At 46.7% G+C, this 23,764-nt stretch overlaps 2 protein-coding genes across 6 annotated transcripts in view; both read right to left on the bottom strand.

Annotated features, from left to right (window-relative positions):
* HOXA3 (homeobox A3) overlaps positions 1-23,764 on the bottom strand; it is a 45,404-nt gene that overhangs the window by 9,431 nt on the left and 12,209 nt on the right. For 2 of the 5 annotated variants that reach the window (XM_012447806.3, XM_012447809.3), the window contains exons 2-4: positions 23,625-23,726; positions 10,393-10,581; positions 6,043-6,125 (exon numbers count right to left, since the gene is read on the bottom strand). The gene's annotated coding sequence lies outside the window, so the exon portion shown is untranslated. Of the gene's footprint in view, positions 1-5,695; positions 6,176-10,392; positions 10,582-23,624; positions 23,727-23,764 lie in introns of those variants that run through there. The other 3 variants (XM_012447812.3, XM_064380528.1, XM_064380529.1) reach the window with 3 other exon arrangements.
* HOXA4 (homeobox A4) lies at positions 12,052-14,271 on the bottom strand. The gene is made up of 2 exons (XM_021670143.2): positions 13,620-14,271; positions 12,052-13,082 (listed from the first exon to the last, which is right to left on the bottom strand). The coding sequence occupies exons 1-2, from the start codon at positions 14,245-14,247 to the stop codon at positions 12,736-12,738; spliced, it is 975 nt and encodes a 324-aa protein (XP_021525818.2). The 5' UTR covers positions 14,248-14,271; the 3' UTR covers positions 12,052-12,735.

Here is a 23,764-nt window from a genome sequence, read left to right as displayed (position 1 = left end):
GACCGGCCTTTTTTGATACCTAATAGTTTAGCATTATATATATTGGACTGACTTTAGCACTTTCATGGAAGGAAAAACGAATCTGAGCTCTATAAATGTGGCTCTTGGCTTCTCACTGTGCATGCTTTTATATAGAGCCAGAGTCCATCCTTAGATATTTATTCAGCTTACTGGCACTGAATCGACAATAAAAAGATGCCTCTAACAAACCTCTATTCCCTCTCTCATTCTTTCTAGCGAAACTATATTATTTATGAGTCTTTAACTGGGTCAAAAATGCGCCAGAACTAGGTCATAAATCATATGAAATGCTGACAAGTAATTGAACAGCAATTAAAGCTTACATTTTATTTCCAAGGGGTGTTTTAGAGCACTTGAAAGGGCCTCAGTTAAACACAGTTACTGCCGAGGCCGGCATTGGGGAGGGCAGAAGGGCCCTTTCGTCCTGGGGTAGTAAATCCCACTCAAGTAGGAGATGCCTGATTTGATTTTTTTTTCAAGTACAGAAATAAATAATCTATATTTTAAGAAGTCAAAGGGACAAATCCGACTTCTGACTCCTTATAAGCATCCATTTCTCTACTCCAAGGAGCAGAATAGAGTTTCCTGTACCTTTCCAGGGAGTTTCCACCCTTCCCAGGAGTGTGGGGTCCCCAAAGCCCAATTAGCTGGGGCTTTCCCAATAATCTGGAAACATGCAGTCTAACTTCATCTGCCTCCACCCTGGCTACAGCTCTGTTTTGGGAGCTCTGAAGCTGTAGAGATGTCTGCCTTCGCTTCCTGAGGAATCTTGTTTCAGGACTTCCCTCCCACTGGCCAGTTCTGGAACTCTCCAGCCAGTTGGGGCTATACAAGGAATGCCCAGACCAGACACACTGATGAAGTCCAAACCTAATCCTGGCTCCCTCCTTACTCTGTCTCCGGAATGTTAGAATAAGGAGCCTCAGGGCATCCAGCAAGCTCACCCTACCCCAAGGCTCTCCTAGGTCTGAGATGTCTTTCTTCATCCCTCTGCGGCAGAGGGTGCTCAGGGAAACAATGGCAGGCCCTCCGGTTCAGATCCTCGGGTCTGACTTCTTGGGTCCAGCTTGTGAGGAAGCATGCTCTGCAATCTGGCACTAAACAAAGTGTCTGGAAGCATCATCAATAAAATGGCAGCGCGTCTGCACATTTCCCTCATTGATTTCCCTCTTCCAGCTGCTCAGGCTGCTCAGGTCAGCCCTAACCCTCCATCCCCTGCCTGAAAACACTGCCATCCGGGGAGAGATTCCCCTTCTCACCCACCCATCCCCCACCCCTCCTAGGCAGTCTAGCCCTGCAAGCCGGGCCACCTCGGCCTGCACTGGGCTTCAGGACCCTCCTTCTGCCTTGGGCTCAGTTCCTGAGACTCCAGCCCTGCTCAGCTGCAGTGGACAAAGCCACCCTTGCACTGGGGGCCATTGGGCCCACCTAGTAGCCCCCCAATACCCCTAATTTACACCCCTAACACTTCTGAGGCACTACTGGGAATCTTTCAAATGGTTTCAGTTCTAAAAGAGAAACAAAGGAAGAGACAGGCTGAGGGTCCTGTCCATGAGCCAGGGTCTCCTCGCCTGACCTTTGTCTCTCACAGTCATAACTCACTCTAGATATGAACAATCAGCGGAAATACCTTAAAATAAATTCCATCCTCCTGGTATGGCCTCGACTTCCATCGGCTAGCTCTCCCAGAACCACTCCATGAGTGCTGAAAACTGCAACCTGCTCAGAGAATGCTCTCCGGAGAAGGGGAAGGAGAAGGAGGAGGTGGGTGCGTGGGGGTTGGGGAAAAGCTCCAGCTCTGTAGAGTATCTAGAAAACGTAATCACAGGCGAAGCCTGCCTGGGTCTCCGCTCCAAATGCCACAATAATGCGCTGTATTATGTGCTCACGTGGTCATACGTCAACTTAAATCCTTTTATTTGAAATAGGGAACCACTAAAGGAACTAGGTTTCCAAACAGAATATTTAGCTTTGAGGGAGGGTAGGTGGGGGACCTCAACCAGCAATTTTGAGTTTAAGAGTTCTGTCTAAGCAATAGGATGCTGGGGGCCATCCCCCCATGAATACCATACAAAACAGCTTATCTCCACTTATACTTCTTTACACACACTCCAAACACAAGGGTACAGCAATGCTATTCTTATTTTTAGAATCCACTTAACTTTCCTTACAGCCTCCCACCCTCGGACAAGCTGGATCCTGCACACCCGTGCACCTATCTCAGTCTCCTCTGGCTCACCGGCCAGTATATCAAAAGGCAAGGGGCAGGCCCAGAAACAACTGGCCTGGATAGCGGACTTCCTCTCTGCCTGCCATTGTATGGAGTTTGCTAACACCCACACCATACACCACAGCCACTAGAGAAACCAGAAAGGCCCATAATTACCTGACAAAAGGTTAAAACATCTCCTCCAAGTCCAGCTGGTTTTGTTCAATGGGAGCCTACGAGGAAAGATGTGCTTGGCTATAGTGTGGTGGTCCGGGTTTTGCAAAATCTGGAGAAACCTAGTGCCCTGACCAAACTTAAGCATTTCCTCAGTGCACAGCTGAGTGATACATGAAACTATAGGTTTCTAAAGATGAAAAATATCAGAGGAAATGATCTGATTGATCTGCAAGAGACCCACACACACACAAAAAAAAAATAAGAAAAAGAACCAACCTTCACTGGAGTGCCTTGAGTTAACAAGGCAACCTGGAACCCTCTCTACAGGCATGTCTGTCCACCCATTTTCCAAGACAATTCTGTGTCCACCAGCAAATTCTGCCCCCATCCCCAGACATATCAACTCAAAGATGAGAAAGATCCCCCTTCAGAACTCTGAAAATAATCTTGAGGAGAAAACCAGTAGAGAACTGTGCTCAGTAGGAACCTAACTGAAACGAATAAGCTGCCCCCACCCCTAGTTTCACCCCTACTCCTGTCTTCTGCCTGGTGACATTGCCCACCGATTTCAGCATAGTACTGTTTCATGCGCTGTCTAAAAATCTTCTCTTTCCTGTTCTTAGTTTCTGAACTTCTGAGAGTGCTGTGAGGCTAGCAAGATCCTCAGGTCATATTCTTTTGTTTCTGGAGAATGGGTCTTCAGCTGGCTATACCTAAGTGTGAGGACTCACTTGTAGCAGCTTCAGGAAGCTGTGCATGATTCCTCCCCTTCACTCCTCCCTTGCAGAGGAACAGAAGGGGTCTGATGAAAATGTAAGGCCCTTAATAAGAGAACCTGATCATGGATTATCTAAATCAGAAGGACAATAAAAGAAGAGACCTAATCCCTTGAAAGCAAGTCCTGGCCTAAACTGGTGACAATATTTCAATAAGGTTCAATCTGTGGTGTAGCTGGAAGAAAACCTCCATGTGAACTTTTCCAGCTCCTATGTTATAAGCTGGAAAGTAAGAAGTAAAAGTGAAAACCTGCCTCTCAGGTTTGGGGGATAGAGGACAGGAGCAAGATCTGGTTTCCAAAAAGCATTGTCCTGTCCCCCAAGAACTCACTCCTCTCATGCTTACTGCTATCTACCTCCCTCATCCCCTTCACCAATAATTCACAATGAGCTCTCCAGATACCCCAGAAAAGGACCTGGAGGTGTTGCTGGCAAACTCCTCCCCACCCTCAAGTTTCTGCAGAGGCATCAACTCAAAGATGAGAAGGGACCCCTTTCAAAACTCTTGGAAGAGTCTTGAGCAAATCAAAACTCTTAAAGCCATAAGTCAGTCGGGCGCAGTGGCTCATGCCTGTAATCTCAGCACTTTGGGAGGCCAAGGCAGGTGGATCACGAGGTCAGGAGTTTGAGACCAGCTTGACCAACATGGAGGCTGGTCTCGAACTCTCATCTCTACTAAAAATACAAAAATTAGCCCAGCATGGTGTTACATGTCTGTAATCCCAGCTACTCGAGAGGCTGAGGCTAGAGAATCACTTGAACCCCAGAGATAGAGGTTGCAGTGAGCTGAGATCACACCACTGCACTCCAGCCTGGGACACAGCGAGACTACCTACATCTCAGAATAAATAAATAAATAAATAAATAAATAAAGCCATAAATCAATGAGAGAAGTCATTGGTACTGCTTCAGAGAAATGCCTTAATGCCAGCAAAGCCCAGAGGCATCTCTCAGCTCCAGCCTGGGGCCTCCACAGGGCTGCTAACATCCCAGTTAATGCTCCAACTGCTGTTTAACGATTAACATTAATGACTTGGGGTAGGAATGGGTGATTTGGTGGGATGAGAAGGGAAAAATCTGAGAAGTCAAAAGACATTTAACTTTTGAGGTAAAAAACTGTTTCTCTATGAGAGATCTTGGCCTGGGAAGCCTATCTGGGGAACCAGCAGCTGACAGTTCTCCTTTGCCACTCTGCAATCCAGTTTCCTCGAGCAAAGCTACAGGCCTTTTAAAAATCCAGCTACCAGTCCCTCCTCACTCACTTCACTGGCCTCTAACCTGGCCTAGGCTGGGACTCATGCTGTGGTCCTAGTCAGCAGAGCCAAAATAGGGGGAAAGTTGGCTTGGAAAAAGTAGGCAATCAGGGATACAGACTGTTAGTCAATATTTGCAAGGCTGTTGGCAGATTACATATATCTGTACTCAAACACTGTAATCTGATTTCTCTATCAAAAATTCACTTAACATTTTTGTCCCATTACTTAAATCTAGTGGATTTTTTACTCAGCATCACGCAAGGCTCTCTTAGCCCACCGTGTGTGTGTGTGTGTGTGTGTGTGTGTGTATGATAGATTCTTATTTAAGATGAGATATTTCCTGTGAGTGCAAGTGTAGTACGAATGAGCCAAGTTCTCTGGACACATGTGGATGTGTATATTGTGTTATACACACAGCCCCAAACTCCTGCAACTATTTACACATGCAATTGTTCTGTTGTTTGCAGAGATGGAAATCATATACACGGAGTTACGAATTCCTGAAACGTTTTGTCTACATTTGATATAAACAGACATACAGTAGCTGAGAAAGTAACCCAGCTTGACTATTGCTCTGTTTACCTTCTATCGGAAAAAATAATAATTGTATCCAGAGCACCGTATCAGCCTTAGAGCACCACTGAATATCATGTTGCAATTAATTAACAACCTGATATCTATTTGGGAGCAAATTGAAGGGAAGTTTGAGGCCTAGGGAATAAAAATCAAAATCTCAAAACTTTTTAAAAATAAGTAATTCCTGAAAGAACAAAGCAAACTCATTCCTTCATACCATGGTTTTGAAAGCTATTCCAGCAGCCCCTCCCCCAAACAGGCATGTAATTTATGGATCTTTTACAAGGTAATAAACCACAGTAATTACCTCCCTGCATCCCAAACTAAGAGAACAAATTAAGTCAGAACTTGAAAAGAATTTAAAAGAGTTTTCCTTTGTTCCACATAGGAAAAGAAAACGCCAAGACATAGAAGAGCATATTTTTCCCGTAGGAAGAACCGAGAATGAGCCCTGATGAAGGAAGGGAGAAGACCGGCTGCCTGCAAAGGCCCAAAGGTTAGAAACACAGCATCTTTCTCATGCCTGAGAAAAGGCAAAAGGATCTAAGAAACTGCAAGGCGGTGAGACAAGTTTTCCTCAACATTGAGCTGGGACTGGCGACAATTTCCTAACTCCCAGCCTCCGCAGTCGCCTCGGTCAGCAAGGAGAGCAGCCCACGCAGCGGTCGCGGCGCGCATACCCATGGCCTTTACTTGCTTTTGCCCTGAAGTTCAGTGTAGTGGTTTGTTCGGGGCTTGCAGAAAGAAATAAACACACCCCCTCTGACTCTCCACAACCCATCTTTGCCTTCTGCAACCACTTCTTCTGACCATCGCTGGCTTTGGGGTAGACTCTTTGTCTGCCTGAGGCCCCGCATTCACAGGGCAAGCAGCTTAAAGGAATCCAACTCCAAACTCCTCTGAAGTTAAATATTGACCAGAACCTCTTTCAACAGGCCGCGGTTGCCAGGAGCCGTGGAGAGCCAACTCCTCCCAACCCCCCTGGTGCAAAGTCCCACGCAGCGAAGAGTTTTGGAGCAGCGCTTACCTAGAAAGATGTTTAAATCTGAACTAGGAATTGTCTCCAACTCCGGGCGCTCAGGGAATCGCCTTTTCCAGTGTCCAGGCGCTCTGCAGACAAATAAACAGCAGAGGGTGAACGGCGGCTGCGAGAGAAGGGAGTTGGAGGCCCAGAGTGGGAAGCGGGGCTCCTGTGAGCGCCAAGGTGGCCCTGAGGGTGACGCGAACACCAAGGAGTCGCCAGGGCACTCGTCCATGCGGTGCACTCATTGCTCGAAATGTTCCAGTCTACAAATGGCCCGAAGATGGTGATTTATTTTTGTAAAATAAATACATACTCCATCTCTGCACCCACATTTTCTCCTTTTTCTTTCTTTTTTGGGGGAGGGGGTTGGGGTGGGAGAGGAAAGAAAATGAAAGAGAGGAAGCTGAGAAGGTGGAAGCAGCTTTGCTGGTGGTGTGGGCTGCTTTCAGAGAGCTCTCCTCAGGCACCCCAACTTGGAGAATGTGAATGCTCGCTTTATTTTCTTTTCCTAACAAAAGGAAGCCTTGTCTGGGAGCATTCAATCACGGACTCTCCTGGAACCTCACTAATAGCGTTCATTTCTGTTGGCGCGAAATCAGACCCGGGCTCAGTCAGCTGGCCAGAGGCAGTCTTGGGAGGTTTTATCTTCTGGTTTATCTAACCCTGGGTAGGTCCCTTCTAGGTCCTAATGAGCTGGTGGGACTATCGCAGTGCTTAGTCCCTCAGAGCAGGCCAACTAAGGCTGCTGGAAACTGGGAGGGGCGCCGGCTGGTACAATACCTGCTCAGGGACCCTGCTCCAGCCTGGCCTTGCGCAGTGGCCACAAGCCGACTTGATGCCTTGATTCTACTCAAATCTCGTCCCTCACAATATCTGCAACCCTCTCTTGCCCTCTAACCAACAAATGACCACCGAGCAGGCAGTCAGCTCTGTGGGAGACGCTAGGGAAGGGGCAAAGAGCAGGCAGTCAGCTCTGTGGGAGACGCTAGGGAAGGGGCAAAGAATCATCCGCGCGCCGGACCCTGGCTTGGAGAAGTTCTGCACTCCGCTGGGATTCTGCGGGCTCTCTTCGTCTACAGACCTAGCCCTGTCCCCACTCCCCCTTCACCCAGACCCAGGTAACCTCCTCTTATCCCAGCCTGCCCCGTATCAGCCCTCCACTGTCTGTCTGCCTCCTTGCAATTCTGTAGATAGTGCTAAGAGGCGCTATCAAATAGCTGAGGAGTCCCCTGACCCCTGGCTTCGGAGCCCCCTAGCACGTTGAACAAGTGGTCGCACATGGGCAGCTGCGCTCTGCCACCATTCGACCCGCAGCCCCCACAAACCAAAGGAAAAGGCCTCAAGATCCACGCTGCGCCCCCTTTCTCTTGTTCAAACTTGCTATCTGTGTCCCCAAAGGGGCCCCTGGCATGACCTAGAGCAAGGTGTGTACTCATCCATCCTGCACTTTGACTCTCAATTTCACCCCAGAAAGATCCACTATGCTGCCATCCACCACCCCCCTGCGCGACACTTAGGAGTATGTAATTATTATGGTTATTATTATTTTTCTTTCCTTATCCCCAAGTCTAATATTCATGGCTGCTGTCCCCCATAAATCGTTCAGACTAATGAGTCACAGAGAGATGCTGCCCGGGTCTCTCGCTCTGCAATGGCCGCCGCCGCCGCCGCCGCCGTGGCCTCTCCGCGTTTTTGGCGCTCGCTTGCTCCCTCACTCGCCCGGCGCGGGTGATTTATGAACGCCGGGAAAATTGAACAAAGCCGCGCGCCCGTCCTGTGGTATCTCTGCAGCCTTCCCCAGCGTGAATCAGAATATTACCAACTGTCTGCGCATCCGTCCCACTTCATCACCAAAGCCAGGATGTGACCGCAGAAAACCCAAGCCCGAACTCACGTTTCCCCGGACGCTGCGCGCTCCCCAGACTCGCAGAAACCCTGCGGAAAAAGCCCCAAGACCCGGCGAGGGCCCGCCAGCTCTGTCCTCCCCTCCGAAGGATTCTCTCCTGCCTTCCTGAAGGAGTTAAAAGCTTCTGGAGATAAATCTGAGGGTGTGTGTTTTTAAAAATCAAATGGGAAGTTGGAGTCTCACTTCTGAGAGATTCATTCCTAGTGAGGCCCTGACGACTCCGATCCATTCCTGACGATCTGCATTAATTATTTAATGAGTCACGTGACCTCAAAGATTACAATTTCAATATCTCCCTCGAACAGGCGCTACACCTTTATCAGCTGCAACCAGGGTCCTTGTTTGGCTCTGCAGGCCTCCGGAGCGCATTCACCCTTGCCCTGGTCCGAGGCAAGCCACCACCATGGAAATAGCAGGGCAAGCATGACAGAATTAGTCATTATGGGATTATAAACGTTGTGGACAGTGAGGAGTTCACTGCTCTCTGAGGCACCCTGACGTCTGTCCCCTCCTGAGCCCAGTGGCCAGACCACCTGTCTGAGCTCCATGGCTAGAGTGGTTTGGTTACAAAAATCTCCCCAAGCAGCTTCGATGGCACATGAGGCAAGAACCCATCATTCTTCTCTGGCTGTACACACCTGTGGCCATCCAAGTCAAGTGTAAGCTTAGATACATCCATTCCTGGCAGAATAGTTTCCCAAGAGGAAAGATGCCTGTGACCTTACTGCTCTCTAGAGTAAGACTAAAGGTTGCATTCCACCCTCACACTCATTAACATAAGGAACCATAGAGGGAGGATTATTCAGCTGCCTCAGTTTTCTGATCTGTAAATTAACAAGATTGAACCAAAATGGCCTCCAGGTCTCTTTCACCTTGGACAATCTTTCAATCTGGGAATCTCTTTCAACCCGACGAATCAATCCCAGAGAAAGTGGAGCTGGCTTGAAAGGGAGGGGGTGTCCTATAAGTTTGGAGTCTTCAGAAAAGGTGCCAGAGTTCTGTGAGTTGCAGACTAGAGGGTTTCAAGACAGCCACAGCAGCCTCCCTCATACCATCAAGGGAACAGAACACACGTCTCTTCCTCCTATTGTTTCCAGCCCATGTGTTTCTTTGAAACACATAGCAGAATTATTCTTGGGCCAGTGTATAATATAGAGAAGGGGCAACAGGAGCAGCAGTTCAGAAAGGTGAGCCTGTGTTTTTCAATACAAGACTGTGTCTAGGTATGCAGAGACCAAAGGAGTGCCAAGGACAACCTACTGCCTGCACAGAACCCACTCATTCAGATGAGAAGCCCCAGGCTTTTTTGCTACATTGATTCTTTGGGTTTTTCTTCTCTTCCATTCTAAAGAGTCATTGATCTGTTTCTATGTGGGAACTGCTAGGGGGAAGGCAACAGTGAGGAGAGCAGCAGAGTTTGGAAGCTTAGGGAAACGGGGGACAGAGGAAAGATAGTGATATCCACCCTACCCCACCCTACAGGGAGGAGGCTGAGATGTAGGGGAATGGGGCACCCTGGGACAACTGCGTATGAAGTCGGAGATGCTATACACAGGGACTTCCCTCCTCCCCCATCTATCTAGGTAATCTTCCCATGAGCTTCATCCTGGGTATTAAGTACTCTACTATGCCTGTCACAGTTGAATTCCTGCTGTAATAAAACACCGGGTATATCGTAGATTTCAGCAAAACTAGGGAAGGAAGCCTGCAAAGTGCCATTTTTCTTCAAGGGGGAGAGTGTTAAGTACTTAATTCAAACTGTGACCATTAAAGTGTCTCCTATCCGATTTAGGTTGATTTCAGATGTTGACAAAACTTTTATCTCCGGAGTCATGCACAGCTTGGCTGTGTGACTAAAGCAGATGAGTGTGTATTGGAGGGAGGGAGAAAGAGAGATTGGAGGGAGGGAGAAAGGGAGGAGAGCATGTGTAAGGGTTATTTTCATAGAATTAGAGAGCTTACACAAAATACTGTCTTTAAAGGTCAAGGGTTTGAGGGGCCAATAGGGTTTGCTTAAAAAAAAAAAACAATTAATGAGATAGAAAATTTGTCCTCTGGGTGAACTCTTATGGTTGCCCTAGCAAAGGGCAGACAATGCATGATTTTGAAGCACAAAGTGGGATTTTCTAATCTCTTATAACAAGCTCCCTTAAAAGCCAATGTGAAACAGGCAAAACATAACACTGAAGAAATGACAATCATTTGGACCATTTCTGATAATCTTGGTTTTGTACCTTAATAATCAATACAGTTGGGACAAAAATGCCATCTTATCCCAGAATATCAGAAAAATGATCTCAATCCTCTCTCTTCCCTTTCTGGATAGACTTATAAGTGCAAGTGAAAGAAAGTCATCCCCTTTATCCTTATACAACTGCCTCCAGCATGAAGCTAATGAATGTTCCCATACCCCTCTTTCCCCACAAAGGAGAAATAAAAGAATTTACCTTAAATGATGATAGTCTGCCATTAGAGATTTTGCAGCTCGACACTCAATTTCCACCAAAGGAGTCTAGGCAATTTTTTTTTTTTTAGCAGACAGCCAAGATTCTGTGTCTTTGCCTGAGACCACATTATTTGCAGGAAGATCCCTCTCTCCTCCACAGACTTTTCCCAGAGAATGCCTTTCAGAATTGCTGTTGAATTACAAAGAAGTATTTATTGTATGAGGTGATTAATGATTCCTGGGAAAATTGCTATTTTCAGCATGATTTAATTTCGTTTTACAAGTACGTGTAGTAGGGGGAGGGTTAATAAGTTTCAGCAGCAGTCGCATTGCCTCCAGAAATCCCTGGCACCCGTTCACACCTTGTAAAATGTACTTTATGCCAGGTTTATCCTGATTTGGGAAGGTAAATGTGTATTTGTTTGCTCCCTAATTTTCTTGGCTCCTCAGAGACTGGTATCTATCACTTTCCTCTCAAATCTGATTTGTGGGTACAGAACTGATCACCCTTGTTTGTAGCACACACAGGGCAGCAGGGATGAAAGGGGTACCAGCTCTGACACTGCCTAAAGAGTTTTACCACTAAAGAAAGGAATGTATTTTAAAATTCTCTGATATTGCAGAGGCAGGTGAGCACCTACTCTCATCTATGCTAAAATTACTACACAATCTAAAAGCTGCATTTTTTCAAGGCCAGGTGACAGGTCTAATATTTTGGGGCTAGTGTACACTGATTTTTGCTATCTTATTATAGGGGACTTCCTGTAGTAAGCACCAAATGTAAATCAATAACCAAATACTAGGGTTATAGAGATTGAGAAATGGGTTTTGATTTTCAGCCTTTTGGATCTAGATCTCTGGAATCAAGCAGAAAAAGTCACAAAGCATTTGAGGAAAGTGACCCCAGTTCAGAGTTTGGCTATTTTCCAGCAGTAAACTATCCCAGGTCTACTTTGCTTGGGGTGAACTTTGGGGGTATATTATGCTTTTTCTTTCCTCAGAATAAACTTTGGAGAGTGTACTTGGAAAATTCAGTTTATTTGAAAGCTCTTTCTTCAAAAAAAGAGAAACAAACAATCAAACAAACAAAAATTCCCAGGCTGCAGTTAGTGAAGAGGACCTTAAGAACAGCCAAGAAACAAAAGTAATCTCAACCCTTTGCACAAACTATTTTTTTTTCCTCCAGGGAAACAGGCAGATTAAGTGTGAAGGTGCAATAAATACCAAAGAGACCACTTCTTTCCAAGTGTACTCAGAGTTCAGTGTGTAGAACAGCTGCAGAAACTCCTGGACCCACAGCACTGCATGGTTTCAACTTTCATTGCAGGGAAGGACACGTTTCTATGCCTTACAGAGACTTGAAGCCTGAAAGCCTGGCCAAGTTTGGGAAGAAGAGGAACCCTCTCAGAGCTCAAGAGCCTTCCTGTTCTTTGGAACTTTTCCACAGTAGGCCAAGCTTGACAAGAGTTCAGCTCAAGTTGAACATACCTACACACAACTCTCTCACACACACAAATTATGTGAGTAGTCAGAATCCAAGTGAACACAGCTCAAGCCATCTACAAAGTTTTTACATGCAAGGTCAAGTATGTCAATCCAGAGGATTTTTGTCTCCTTAATGAAAAGCTTAGAAAACACATGAATCTTAGATTTTTAACGTTTTTTTAAATGGAGTTTATTCTTAGCACATGGCTTTCTATACAGCCACATCACAATTTGTACAGTTCAACATGAGTCTAAATGCACTCCCCTCTCCCCAAAGACATGACCCAGAATGGGACAACAATGTCTCTGTGACAGTATCTTAAATAAATGCAAGTAAGGGAAACTAACATGTCACACCTACATCAAGGTCTACACATCTTAAGAATTAAATAATCTTGTGAAGTCCACAATGTCTACTCATTTATTCAGTTCAATACAAGCTTGGATGAGCTGCCTTAATGGGGGAGAAAGAGGTAAGGAAGGTGGGGAAAGGGTCTGTTTTCTTCTGCTTTCAACAAAGATACAAGTATATGTTCCCAGTCAGCATGGGCCGTCCAGCTAGCTGACTGTAGCCATCTCAAAAGTATTTGATACCAAGTAGTTCTTCTGAGGTATTGACACCTGGCAGCCTTGTTCAGGCCAGCAGGTTGTTCCACCAGCCAGCATCCTGGACAACTGTCCTCTCATGGGTGGCAACCAGCACATACTCTTACCCGGATAATGTCTTCTTTTTGGTTATCCTTTTCACCAAGTTGGGTTTGTTTTGGTGTCTATTATGGTCCAGACTGGGAGGGGTGGATGAGGAAAGCAGCAGGAGAAGAGAGGTTAGGCATAGAAACTGGTCAAGGTCTCTAGAAGATTATATGGAGGAGGGAACGGGTGTGGAGGTGCCCGGGTGGGGGTGGGGATGGAGGTGCGGGCTCTGAGTTTGTGCTTTCCCTGGCGGGCCGGCAGAGGCCGAGGCCGAATTGGAGGATCGCATCTTGGTGTTGGGCAGTTTGTGGTCTTTCTTCCACTTCATCCTCCGGTTCTGAAACCAGATCTTGACCTGGCGCTCGGACAAGCAAAGCGTGTGGGCGATCTCGATGCGGCGCCGCCGGGTCAGGTAGCGGTTGAAGTGGAACTCCTTCTCCAGCTCCAAGACCTGCTGCCGGGTGTAGGCGGTTCGAGAGCGCTTAGGCTCCCCTCCGTTATAACTGGGGTTGACTGAACACCCAGAACCCCGAAAGAGAAGGCCAAGGAGGAGGGAGTGGAAGAGAGGGAAAGGAGGAGGAGAGAGAAGGTGGGGTGGGGAAGAGCAATTGGACATCATCATTATATAATAACCTGACACCCAAGTTCACGCAAGATACATAAAAACGGCAAAGAAAATGTTTCACAGGCTATTGACAACGGGAAACACCCGAGAGCCATAAAGAATGGTGCTGGGCATTGGGGCTGAAGAAAAGCTTCAAAGACACATGGCCTGAAGCCTCTGCCAGGGCAATTAAATTTATGGGGGCTATAATTACTGCCCTAACAGTTTGGCGTCTCGTAAATCTCCTGATAAAGGGACCCTGGGTACAAAAGGGTTCTCACGTTGGGATCAGGCGGCTGGCTGGCGCGCACATACCCACATCTCATCGCAGCCCAGGCCAGATGGGGGTTCCCCTCCCGAGGCCCCCTTCCCCTGAGCCTCTCCCTCCTGACCCCGACCCTCGAACCCAGACCCACCTCCCGTGCCTCCCCAGCGGCGCCACGTACCGGCGCTGACATGGATCTTCTTCATCCAGGGGTACACCACGGGCTCCCTGCCCTTCAGGCCCAGCGGGCTCTTGTCGGCCAAGAGCAGTGGGCACGCGGGGGCGCTGCCCCCTGCTGGGACGCCTGGGGTGGCGGGGGCCGCCTCGCAGCGTCGCGGAGCCGCGGGGGGCGCCGCGCGAGGCTGCGGGGGCGGCGGCGGCTGGGGCTGCAGCCCGGGCTGGAGGACGTGGCTCGTATGCAGGCCGTGCGCTGGGCCCTTGGCGTGCGCCGGGGGCTGCTCCGGCTGGGGCGGCCGCCCGGGGCTGGCGCCGCCGCGGTAGCCATAGGGGTAGGCGGTGTCCGCAACCCCGTGAGCGGGGTAGAGCGCGGCGGCGGGGTAGGCTGGCTCGCGGGCGGCCCGCGGCGCGTAGTAGGAGGCAGAGGGCTCTCGGCCGCCGCCCGCGTGAGGGAGCTGGGGCTGCTGCGGCGGCAGGTGCTGGGTCGGGGGCGCCGGGGGCTGCTGGTAGCCGGGGCCCCCGCCCGGGCCGCCGTCTCCGCCGCCCGGGCCGCTGTGCTGCGCGTACTCCTCGAAGGGAGGGAACTTGGGCTCGATGTAGTTGGAGTTTATCAAAAACGAGCTCATGGTCATTAATTTGTGAAGTGCAAAAATACTAATTTTTCTCGCGTTGTCGTTTTTTCTGGGCTCGCCGAGGCCCCTCCCCCTCCTGCCTCGCTTCCCATCCCCCTTTCCTCTGCGCCCTTCCCCTCCCCCCGCTGTCAAGTGTTCCCCCCTCCCCCTCCCGCCGAAGCCGCCACCAAAGTTCCAAGCCGCTCCTCCCCAGCCCGGCGCGCGCCCCGCCCCGTGCCCCACGTGCAGCGCCCCCACCAATGGGCGCACCGCGCGCGCAGACCCGGATCAGGAAACGCGCGGGTTAGTGATGGATGCTGTTGTCCGGTCCCTGGGCTGGGGGAGGGAGCGGGCGCTTTGGACCCCAGCCCCCGAACTTTGATTCCCGCTGGGAATTCGGGTCCTGCCGGGCTGTAGGTCCTCTCGGGAGCCCTCTGCCTGCCCTACTGCTGGCCTAGGCCTCTGGCAGTCTGGCGGCCGCGACTCAGCGCTGACCTCGGGCCCAACCCAGTCAGGCTTCGCGTCCTTCAGGGGTTCTAGGCTAACTGGGGGAAGGAAGGGCGTTGGGACCGAGGGGCATCCTGGTTTTTATGTAGGCCCAGAGAGGCCACCAGTATTTTCTCAGCCGAAGGTCTCCCTTCCCCACCCCCAGCTCCTTGCTTGTCGGCCTGAGAGCCCTTGCCTTGAGAAGCTGGCAGAAGCTGCAAAGGGTGGGGGGGTGGGCGGGCAGCTGAGAGAAATCGACCCTAGGATGTAAAGCGAGGCCATTCCATTATAACTGGATGGGCACTTTTCATTTTTTCCTTCTTTCAGGGACAATCTGTTTCGTTTTTTCCTTAGCAAAATTGGAACCTTCCTAATAGCATCTAATTTGACTGGAGTTGTCGATGTCGGAGCTAAATATGCCCGCGTTTACTAGGTGCGATTGTGAGAGAGAAGGTGGCCCAACGATGGGAATGGATAGAAGCAACACCTCCACAGAACAGAGCTTTGAAAACAATAACTTCCTATTTCAGAACAATCCCCAAACAAAAACAAGCTAAAGGTTGAATAAACACCATGCCGGGTCTGATCGCTGATAGGTCTTTTCCAGCTAAGAGTTTTATGTTTTCTCTTTTGGATCCTACTTTCTCAGACTGTATCTGAGGCTAGAGTTATATTTACAAGACAGTCTATAATTTCTGAATTGCTGAAAATTAGCATATTAACGATATCAGAAGCTCCGGAAAGGAGGGAGAGGAGACTGTTGCCTGCCATTTGGTAATTGAAATTTGATGGGTACACTAATTACGCCATTATTAACAAATAAATTACTTATTAATTCTACCTAAATCTTTGAAGTAAATACTGATGCCTTATTTGTACTGTGTACTTTCCTCCTTTCTTTTTTGGGTAACAGACATATCTAGATCCTCTACTTTTCAGCCTAGATTAAAGCAGTGCAAACTAGCATAGTCACCATTCTAAAAATATTTTCATATTGGCATGCAAAAGCAAGGATTTTTCAGCTGGTGCACCTTAGTTAATTTTTCAAAGAGCAGTATAAACAGCCTTCTCACAACTGAGTCTGGAATGCAGACAAGGAAAATTATATCCTAAGCCTGGAGACACTTCAAAAGGAATGTCAATTCTATCTTCATTTATATCGGTTACTCATATGAGTTACTAAATGCTGGAATATATCCATTTGATGGATAGTAATTTAATGCTTAGCCACATAAAGCTTATTATATGAGACTAATCTTTAAACTAATTTAAGAAAAGAGGTTAAAAAGGGGATCATATTAGCTTTCTAACTGGAATCACCCTGAAGTGGTACAAAGAGATTTTCCACAGTGGGTGTGTATATGTGTGTGAAGAGTGCTGTCCATTCACATGAGGCACCCTGAAAATTTGTTTTTAGTGAAATCTGAGCCACAGACAGAAACCAACACTGAGTGTAATCCTTAGCCATCCTCTCTAGACTTGAGGAATAAATTAGCCTGTGATACATCTACCTGAACCAATATCTCTCCCTAGCAAGAAAAAATGATATACACATAGGTTATGTACTATGTAATATAAATAATATGTACATACATAATATGTATTACAAAGCTGAACCCTCTAAGCTTCAGGGGGAACAAAAAGCATGACAAGGAAACCTTCCCTCCTCCTCCTCATGTCATCAGCCTTGAGTACTAGGGTCCTAACCATGTCTGTTTAATATTTACAGACACTAAACCACAAAATTCATGTTGTTTAGCCTCAGAACCTTCTACCAAATTTCTGTTTTTAAGTATTAACGAGACATAGGCACATTTTGTATATGGTCAACCCTAACGAGTTAACTGTGCCTGTGTTTTGTGTGGTTCTATTACTTTAGGAAGATGGGCTTACACAGAATCCCCCAAGGCCTGTAACTTGTCTTTGTGGTTCGTATCATAAACACAAATGGAGCCAGGACCACCAAGTGTTATCTCACACACCGACATTTTGACATTTTACTGCAAGATTTATGGCTGTAATAAACAATCTCAGTACCTTTTCTGAACCTTCCTCAATCTCCCTTTGCAAACCATAGCATCATTCCATTGAATCAAATAATCTTTTGAAAAACATTTTTTTCAAAAAATACCCCTTGCCTTTACACAATATCCAAGACACCAAAGTAAAGCCAGGAAGAAACTAACTCAATTAATAAACAAACTGAACTTTACCAGCACCATTTCGCTCGAGAAAAGATGGGATGCCCTGAAATGTAGCAGAGAGTGAGCATGCTAATCCTCGCACGTCAACTGGTTCCAGTCTCAATTGGGGTGAAAGCGTTATCCTTTCCTTAGGAAACTGGTAAGCACATTTGCTCATTTCCACGTGCAGGGATAACATATATTCCCAACAAAAGCTTTCTTAAAATCCCATTAGGTGAAATAACTTTTCTTCATGTCCTCGAATCCCAGATGGAAATGAAGAGTGAAGGGAGTCGGAGGGAGAGGGAGGGTGAGAGGGAGGCAGTGTTTTGCAGCTTGGCTTGAATCTGATTTGAATCATTTTGAATATATTTGTAACAGCCTTCCCTCTTGAATGCAACCCTGTCCCAAATTTCAAAGTGACCGAACAGTGACACCGTGTGCATTTTGTTTCTTATTAATCTTACACATTGACAGTCTTTGTTAAATCACAAGGCGCGCCCTTCACCAGCCGACATTTTCATATTTGTTAGACGCACTGACCTGAAGTTCACCTCGGCCTTGGACTTTGCGCTTCTAAAAGGTCTATACAGTGTCTTTTAGCGAGCAGGGTGCTTTGCCCAGGTCACTCCTTCTCAGGAAAAACCAAGGGGAAAAGGCAAAGGAAATGTAAACGTTATGGAATGTATTGACTGTATTTGTCCTTTGTTCTTTAGAGCGAGAGTCCCCCAGACTGTTCTCTATCAGATATGCGTCTCGAGCTGAACAGCGGAATGGCAGAATTTCAAAATGCATTTGAGGGCTTCCCCACCACCTACACTAGACACAAAATTTGAGAGGAGCAACACTTTACCAGCCATTTGACCAATTAATTGTTTGGGGGAAATTTCCTTGTAGTAGTTTAAAATAATGCACACAACCCAGGGATGAGGACTGACATTCATATTGGTATTACACACGAATTTTAACTGGGTTTGTTTGACAGGCCCAAGATTCAAAATCCTCCAAATAAAGAAGCAAGCACTCTAAGAGCAATAACTTCTGCAAGTATCCTTTTCTTTTACTTTAAAGACTGGCTAAGAGGTATCTATGGTTTTTGAAGCTGGTGTGTTTCTAAGGTGTGTCACATGTTTTTAACCAAAACACACAATAAAAAGGTTTTTCCCAAAGAGACAAATAATTGCCTTGGTGAGTCCTAGAGGGGGTTTTGGTTTTCTTCATCTAACTAGCCCAAATGTGGTGAAATGTTCACTGCTGCAACAGCAAGCACCACAGTTGTTTCCTTTCTTCTGTTTCATCTGGCAAACCCCCATTTGGCTTCTAACTCTTGGCCAGAGTGAAAACTTTACACATTGCACAGAAGCACCCTGATTACTTCCATGAAGCCAGTGTTTGGGAAATATTTACTTTACCACTGAATATACCTGGCACTGTTAAATCCAATCAACCAAAATATATTGGGATGATCTTAAACATTCCTGCAAGAAGCTACATTCTGAGTAGTTGAATTATCTCCAAAGTTAAAAAAGAAAAACCTAGGGAAAATATTTCACCTTTCTCTTCTCTGTTTTCCCAAATTGATCCCCTGAAGGTCAATTCACAGATAAAGGAAATATGTGCCCTGGAAAATAGATTCTTACAGCACCAACACTTAAAGCCTTCCTACCTGTATGAAAAATAAAATATTGTTTAGCTCTTCAGTTGCAACTCACACATGAGGCATGGTTCCAGTCAGCTTCCTTAATACGCTATTCTCTTTATTTTTTGCTCTCCCACCCTTCTCCTTAGGTTGCTTTCCCTTCTCCTTGGCTTTTTTTTTTTTTTTTTAATTCCAAGGGCATTATTAAAAAGCACTTTCTGAAGAATAGAAAATATTCTATTCTGTGTGGTGGTCTTACAAAGTGGCCTGGTATTTGTGGATTACACCTTTCTGCACTCCCTACAGTCCAGTTTTTCACTTATAGCTTGTAGCATTTCTCTTACATTCAATTGTGGTTTAATAGTAAACATAACAAAAATTTCCAAACAGGAACATTTTCATGGCACCAATAAGCTTTTTGTCACTGATGGTGGTGGTGGAGGGGGGAAGGGGGGAATCCTCTGTTTTCAGGAGGGATTTCACTTCCTTCCCCTTCCCAGATCTCATAACCCTTTGCATTCAGCGAACTGTAGTTTCAGAAGAAGCATATTCTGTGTTTGAAAACTGCAAAGATTACATTTTGCAAGAAGTGCCTGTGTTTGCATTTGTTCTTACACACTTTAGGGGTCATCATATGTACTAAAAAGACAAAAAACTGGCCAATCAAAATCCCTCTTTTCAAACAAAGGAGGTTTCCTGAACTGGTCTGTTGCCTTTGAAGGCATAATGAAATATTGGAAACTTGCAACATTACTTTTTAAAGCTCCACAGATGAGTTTTGAGCATTTTTATTTTGTGACAAACCCACAGACTCCTGGTTCTCCAACACCTAAGGTGTTGGTGTTTCAGTAATCTATGCCTATTTACCTGCTGCTATTCCCTCAGAATGGGAGCAATAATTCAAGATGAAATACAGCATGTATTACTCTTGAAAAGAGGAATTTTCTATCCTTCCCTCTGTAATTGAGGTCATTCAACCACTAGGGTTCACCTGGAGTCCATACCGTGATACACGCGTCACTCCGAGCCATTTTATCTTTTGTGCTGATAGTCAAGATCACAGCTCTAACATTGACATCAAACTCTGTCTGGAGAGATGACTAAGAGCGCTGCACAATGTAAACTTTTGACCCTCAACTTTTTGACCTGCAGTTGTAACGCACTAACCACAAAGATACACAAAGCTGAGCCTCTTCTTTCAGGGGGAAGAGGCCCCCTAGCATCTCAGGATGCCCTGCTTCTGCCACTGCCATTTGAAATTAGAGGGTGAAATGGATGTTTTTGTGTGTTTGTGACTGTATTTCCTGTTAAATCAGCCTACAACCTCTTTTTCTCAGCACCTAGGAACTAGATTAACTTGAAATCACTCATAGTTCTATTTTACAAGGAAAATTTGGAGCAGAAGGGGAGAACCTTGCAAAAAGTGAAAGAAAAGAGAAGATGGGGGAAAGCAGGCAATGGGAGGTAGAGACACTTTTTCCCTTTATTTAAAACTAAAGATGCAGCCCTAATTGTTGGGAGAGCTGGCGCAGGCGGGTGAGTTGACTGTGAACTTGTACTAAAGCGTGCTCTGCTGGCGATTCCTAGGGTGTGCAGATTTATCTTCTCTGCATTTACTTAACCCGGCAGTGAACTGCGCGGGCGTCATTTGTTAGGCGATGACAGACTTCACCTCCAGCAAGGGCTGCTTCACAAAATTGCAATAATTATCTAATAACCTTCATAACAAATATTATTATTGAAAAGACTGGTTTGTGGGGAGGGGACCTGGTAGCAAAAGAACAAATTTATTTGTGAAAAACACCAAACAAAACAAACCTGGGCAGACCTTCAAGTTCTGAGGCTTAGAATGGCTGGGGCTGTGGATCCCCTCCCCTATGTGGGTGGGAGCTTAGGCTGACCCCCTCAGCCCTGACTGGGAGCCCCGTTTATAGTTTTGCCATTGACTAGAAGGAAATTCCTCTTAGAAACCAAAGGGATGGAGCCCATAATGCTCTGCACTCTCCATGGTGGGCAAGCCATGGACAGACCCCCAGCCAAGGCAGGGGAGAGGCTGAGAAGGGCATCTTTTAAATTAAAAGGATTGTTTTCCTCCTTAATTGCCCATCTTTTAAGATGTGATTTGCTTTCCACTCACCAATTATTTGGATATAATACTCTCAGAATCTCAACAAATGAACAGGACTCTGTTTTTGGTAGGAAATTCTGTCTTGCTCTCCCAGAGCCGCCAACAAAAAAGCAGGGGAAAGAGCAGGAGAAAAGGAATCTTGGCATAATGTTGTGAAATTAGACCATGGAAACCCTAACAAACCCGTAAGTAGTGTGACCAGAAACTTCCTGTTGTATTTATAGTTCAGGAATATTGTCTCTTCAGCTTGTGGAAACAAATGAGCCCCTGCACATTGCTGCCGAGGAGAAGCACAGACACACTTCTGCCACTGGCCAAGGCTGGCTGTCTTCATAAAGCCCTCAGTGACAGAAATATTTTTTCTTAGTAAGTTCCTCTGAAAGCACAACCCAAAAGAATCCACAAAAGAAATAACTTATCTACAGAATGAGCAGAAAACCAGCCATCCTCTTTATTATGCTTCCTATGAAAATAGGAAGAAAGAAAAAAAAAACTCTCCGATAATACATAGGTCTGACGGCATGCTGTATTTTTGAAAAGTCATTTAATTCCATGTGGCCATGTGGGTTGTCCTACTCCCTTAAATTCTACTTAAGTTTTGTGAAGATTAAAACAGACAGAAATAAGCAAGCTGACAATATCTACAGCCTGTAATTTTTCTCATTCTTTGGAAACATTCTCTGTGTTATGTGGTGCTGGATATGACTTCAACAGGCTTTCTGCTCATTCCTACACCCCAAGGTGGAATATAGCCATGAAGGTAGTGTGGACACTTTCTGTGTGAGTTACTCCAACTAAACTGTCAGAATCCCTGTCACTCTCTCTCTCTCTCTTTTTTTTTGCTTCTAATTTCACTCACCAAGAAATCACTCAAGCAAGATCACCAAATGAGTAACTAAAATGGAACCATAACCCAATATTTTCCAATAAGGAGCCCAAAATTCAGAGCAGCAAACCAAAGAATCCAGTATTCTCACAGACACATAACATTATGAAAAAGAGCCCATACCCATGTAGAGTTTATATTCTTGTTCCCACTAAGATGTGGACACCTCTTCTTGACTGCTGAAATACCAATGTCCATTTCATAGGTTACACACAATGACTTCAGGACTCTTCACCTTGCCACAATTCATGAGAAGTAGGGCTTGTGGGAGGGTTTCGATTTTTCAAGGAAAAAAAAAAACTTTCTAGGCTTTTTTTTGGGGACATCTGACTTTGGGGACATCTGTTGGACTTATGTTGAGTATAGGTGGCCTCTGCACAAGAAACTTTATTGAAATTTCAATCTATACTTTTCAGTGTTTTCACTTTAAGCACTTAATAGGTATCTTTACCAATTAATACTCGCCAAAAACTGCCCAGCTCTTAAGGAGAAAAGCAGATCCTATTTTTGGTTTCATATCTGAATGCAGTAGGAGAATTTGACTTAATTTCTAAAATAGGATTGGGGGAAATATACCGAGTCCCTTTGTGGGTACCCATACAGAAAAAGATCCCAGGACAGGCCACATAGTCCCCAGTTACTGGGTTTGGGTTTTGCCATTGAAGAATATGGAGGATTGGAGCCAGAAGGGGACTGGAGCCAATATGGAACTGTACCCAGGATAAACTTATTTCACCTTACTTCACCCATTGGTGCAATTGTGGAGACTGTTCTGGAAATCATAGATTATGTAAATTTCCTGGGATCAAACAGAAAGAGCAGCTAACAAAAGAAAGGCGGAAATCTCCTACTGACAAAGGACCAATTTCTTTCCTAAACTACCGTTTATGATGTGTCAGGAAAAACAACCTAATGGCTCTGGGGATTTTTAAGTTGGGCATTGAAGACACCTCAATTTCCCCCCAAACTTTAGAGCACAGTTTGGAACAGAGAATTCGCCTGTATATTGAGGGGGAGTGAATTTCTCCAATCTTTAATGTGATCTAGGGGCCGCCTAAGTTGCCTTTTGAGGGTCCTGTGCGTAGATGTTTTAATTCTACAAAGAAGGAGAGAAAAAGGAAAGAAGGGAGGGAGAAGAAAGGCAAGGCGGAAGAAAAGAAAGCGCTTTAACCCCTTTCAATTAGCCTGAGGATTCAAAGACTAAAGTTAAATCCGGCCATAAAGTTTATTGCTTCAGACTCACAGGCGGGTGAGAACAGTCCCACCGAAATAGAAAGAACGTGCAGGCAAACAGGGTTCACGGCCTGGTCCCGGGAGCGGGGGAGGGGGTGCTGAGCACCCCCCAGAAGGGTGGGGACCCTCGGTCCCCAGGGTCCGGTGGGCGCTAGCAGCCCAAGCTCCACCTCGCAATCCAGGGGCCCAGCCTGGAGGTGCAGCCTCCGCCTCGCCGGCCTCTGCCACTCTCCGGCTGAAACCCCGAAGGCCGCCGCCTCAGTTCAGCTCTGCCAAAGACCCCGGCCCCGAAGACATATTGCCACAGCCCCGTAAGGAATCCCGCCAGAGTCTGCTTCGGCCCTGCCCGGGCCTTTCTTTCAAACTCCTGAGCGCAGCGCAGCGCAGCGCCCGCCGCCCGCGGCCGGCGCCCCACTGTCTCCCAGCCCCCACCTCAAGGCTCCGGGACCCCCAGAAGCCGGCCCGGCCGGCCCAGCAATTGCGCGGAGGGCTGGGGCTGCGGCCCTGCCCGGTCCCTACACACAGGCCCATTCGCACACAAAAATCATCTTTTTGCACGCCGGCGGGAGCAGCGGAAGTCATTAACATCCGCGGTTGTGCAGCAATTAAAGTTAGGCCTGAGGATGCGGCGCGGTCACAGGCGCTGCTCACCCTCCTGCCTCCGCAGAGCTGGCTCCTGGCGCTGCTCTCTTGGGCAGGGGGAAAGTTTGCTCTGCCTTTTCGAATTCAGAGGCAGCCTCAAAGTTATTGAACCAGAGAGAAAGAGAGAGAGAGAAAGAGAGAGCAAGGAAGAAACTTTCCAAAGTACAAATAAACTTGAAAGCGCTCAAGAGGCGAGCTTACCTTAACTCGGAGGGAGCCATTTTTCAGAGTTTTGAGAACTTGTGGTTTGGACACTTCTGGACCTAAAATTGACAGTTTGAATGGCCAGGCAGCACACGTAGCCTGCAAAAGAGTCAAATGGAGTCCAGCGTTAGTGAGAT

The sequence above is a fragment of the Aotus nancymaae genome, unplaced genomic scaffold (assembly GCF_030222135.1).
Source record: "Aotus nancymaae isolate 86718 unplaced genomic scaffold, 86718_ANA_hifiasm-v0.15.2.pri h1tg000025l, whole genome shotgun sequence".
Lineage (NCBI taxonomy): Eukaryota > Metazoa > Chordata > Mammalia > Primates > Aotidae > Aotus > Aotus nancymaae.
Note: the sequence above shows the minus strand (reverse complement) of the source record. Positions and strands in the feature narration are given on the sequence as shown.

Bases quoted from the DNA above. Each gene is read 5' to 3' on its own strand.
- HOXA4 (XM_021670143.2), bottom strand. From the start codon at position 14,247: ATGACCATGAGCTCGTTTTTGATAAACTCCAACTACATCGAGCCCAAG. The intron at 13,083-13,619 runs GTACGTGGCGCC...CTGGGTGTTCAG, and splicing joins GAAGATCCATGTCAGCGCCG to TCAACCCCAGTTATAACGGA.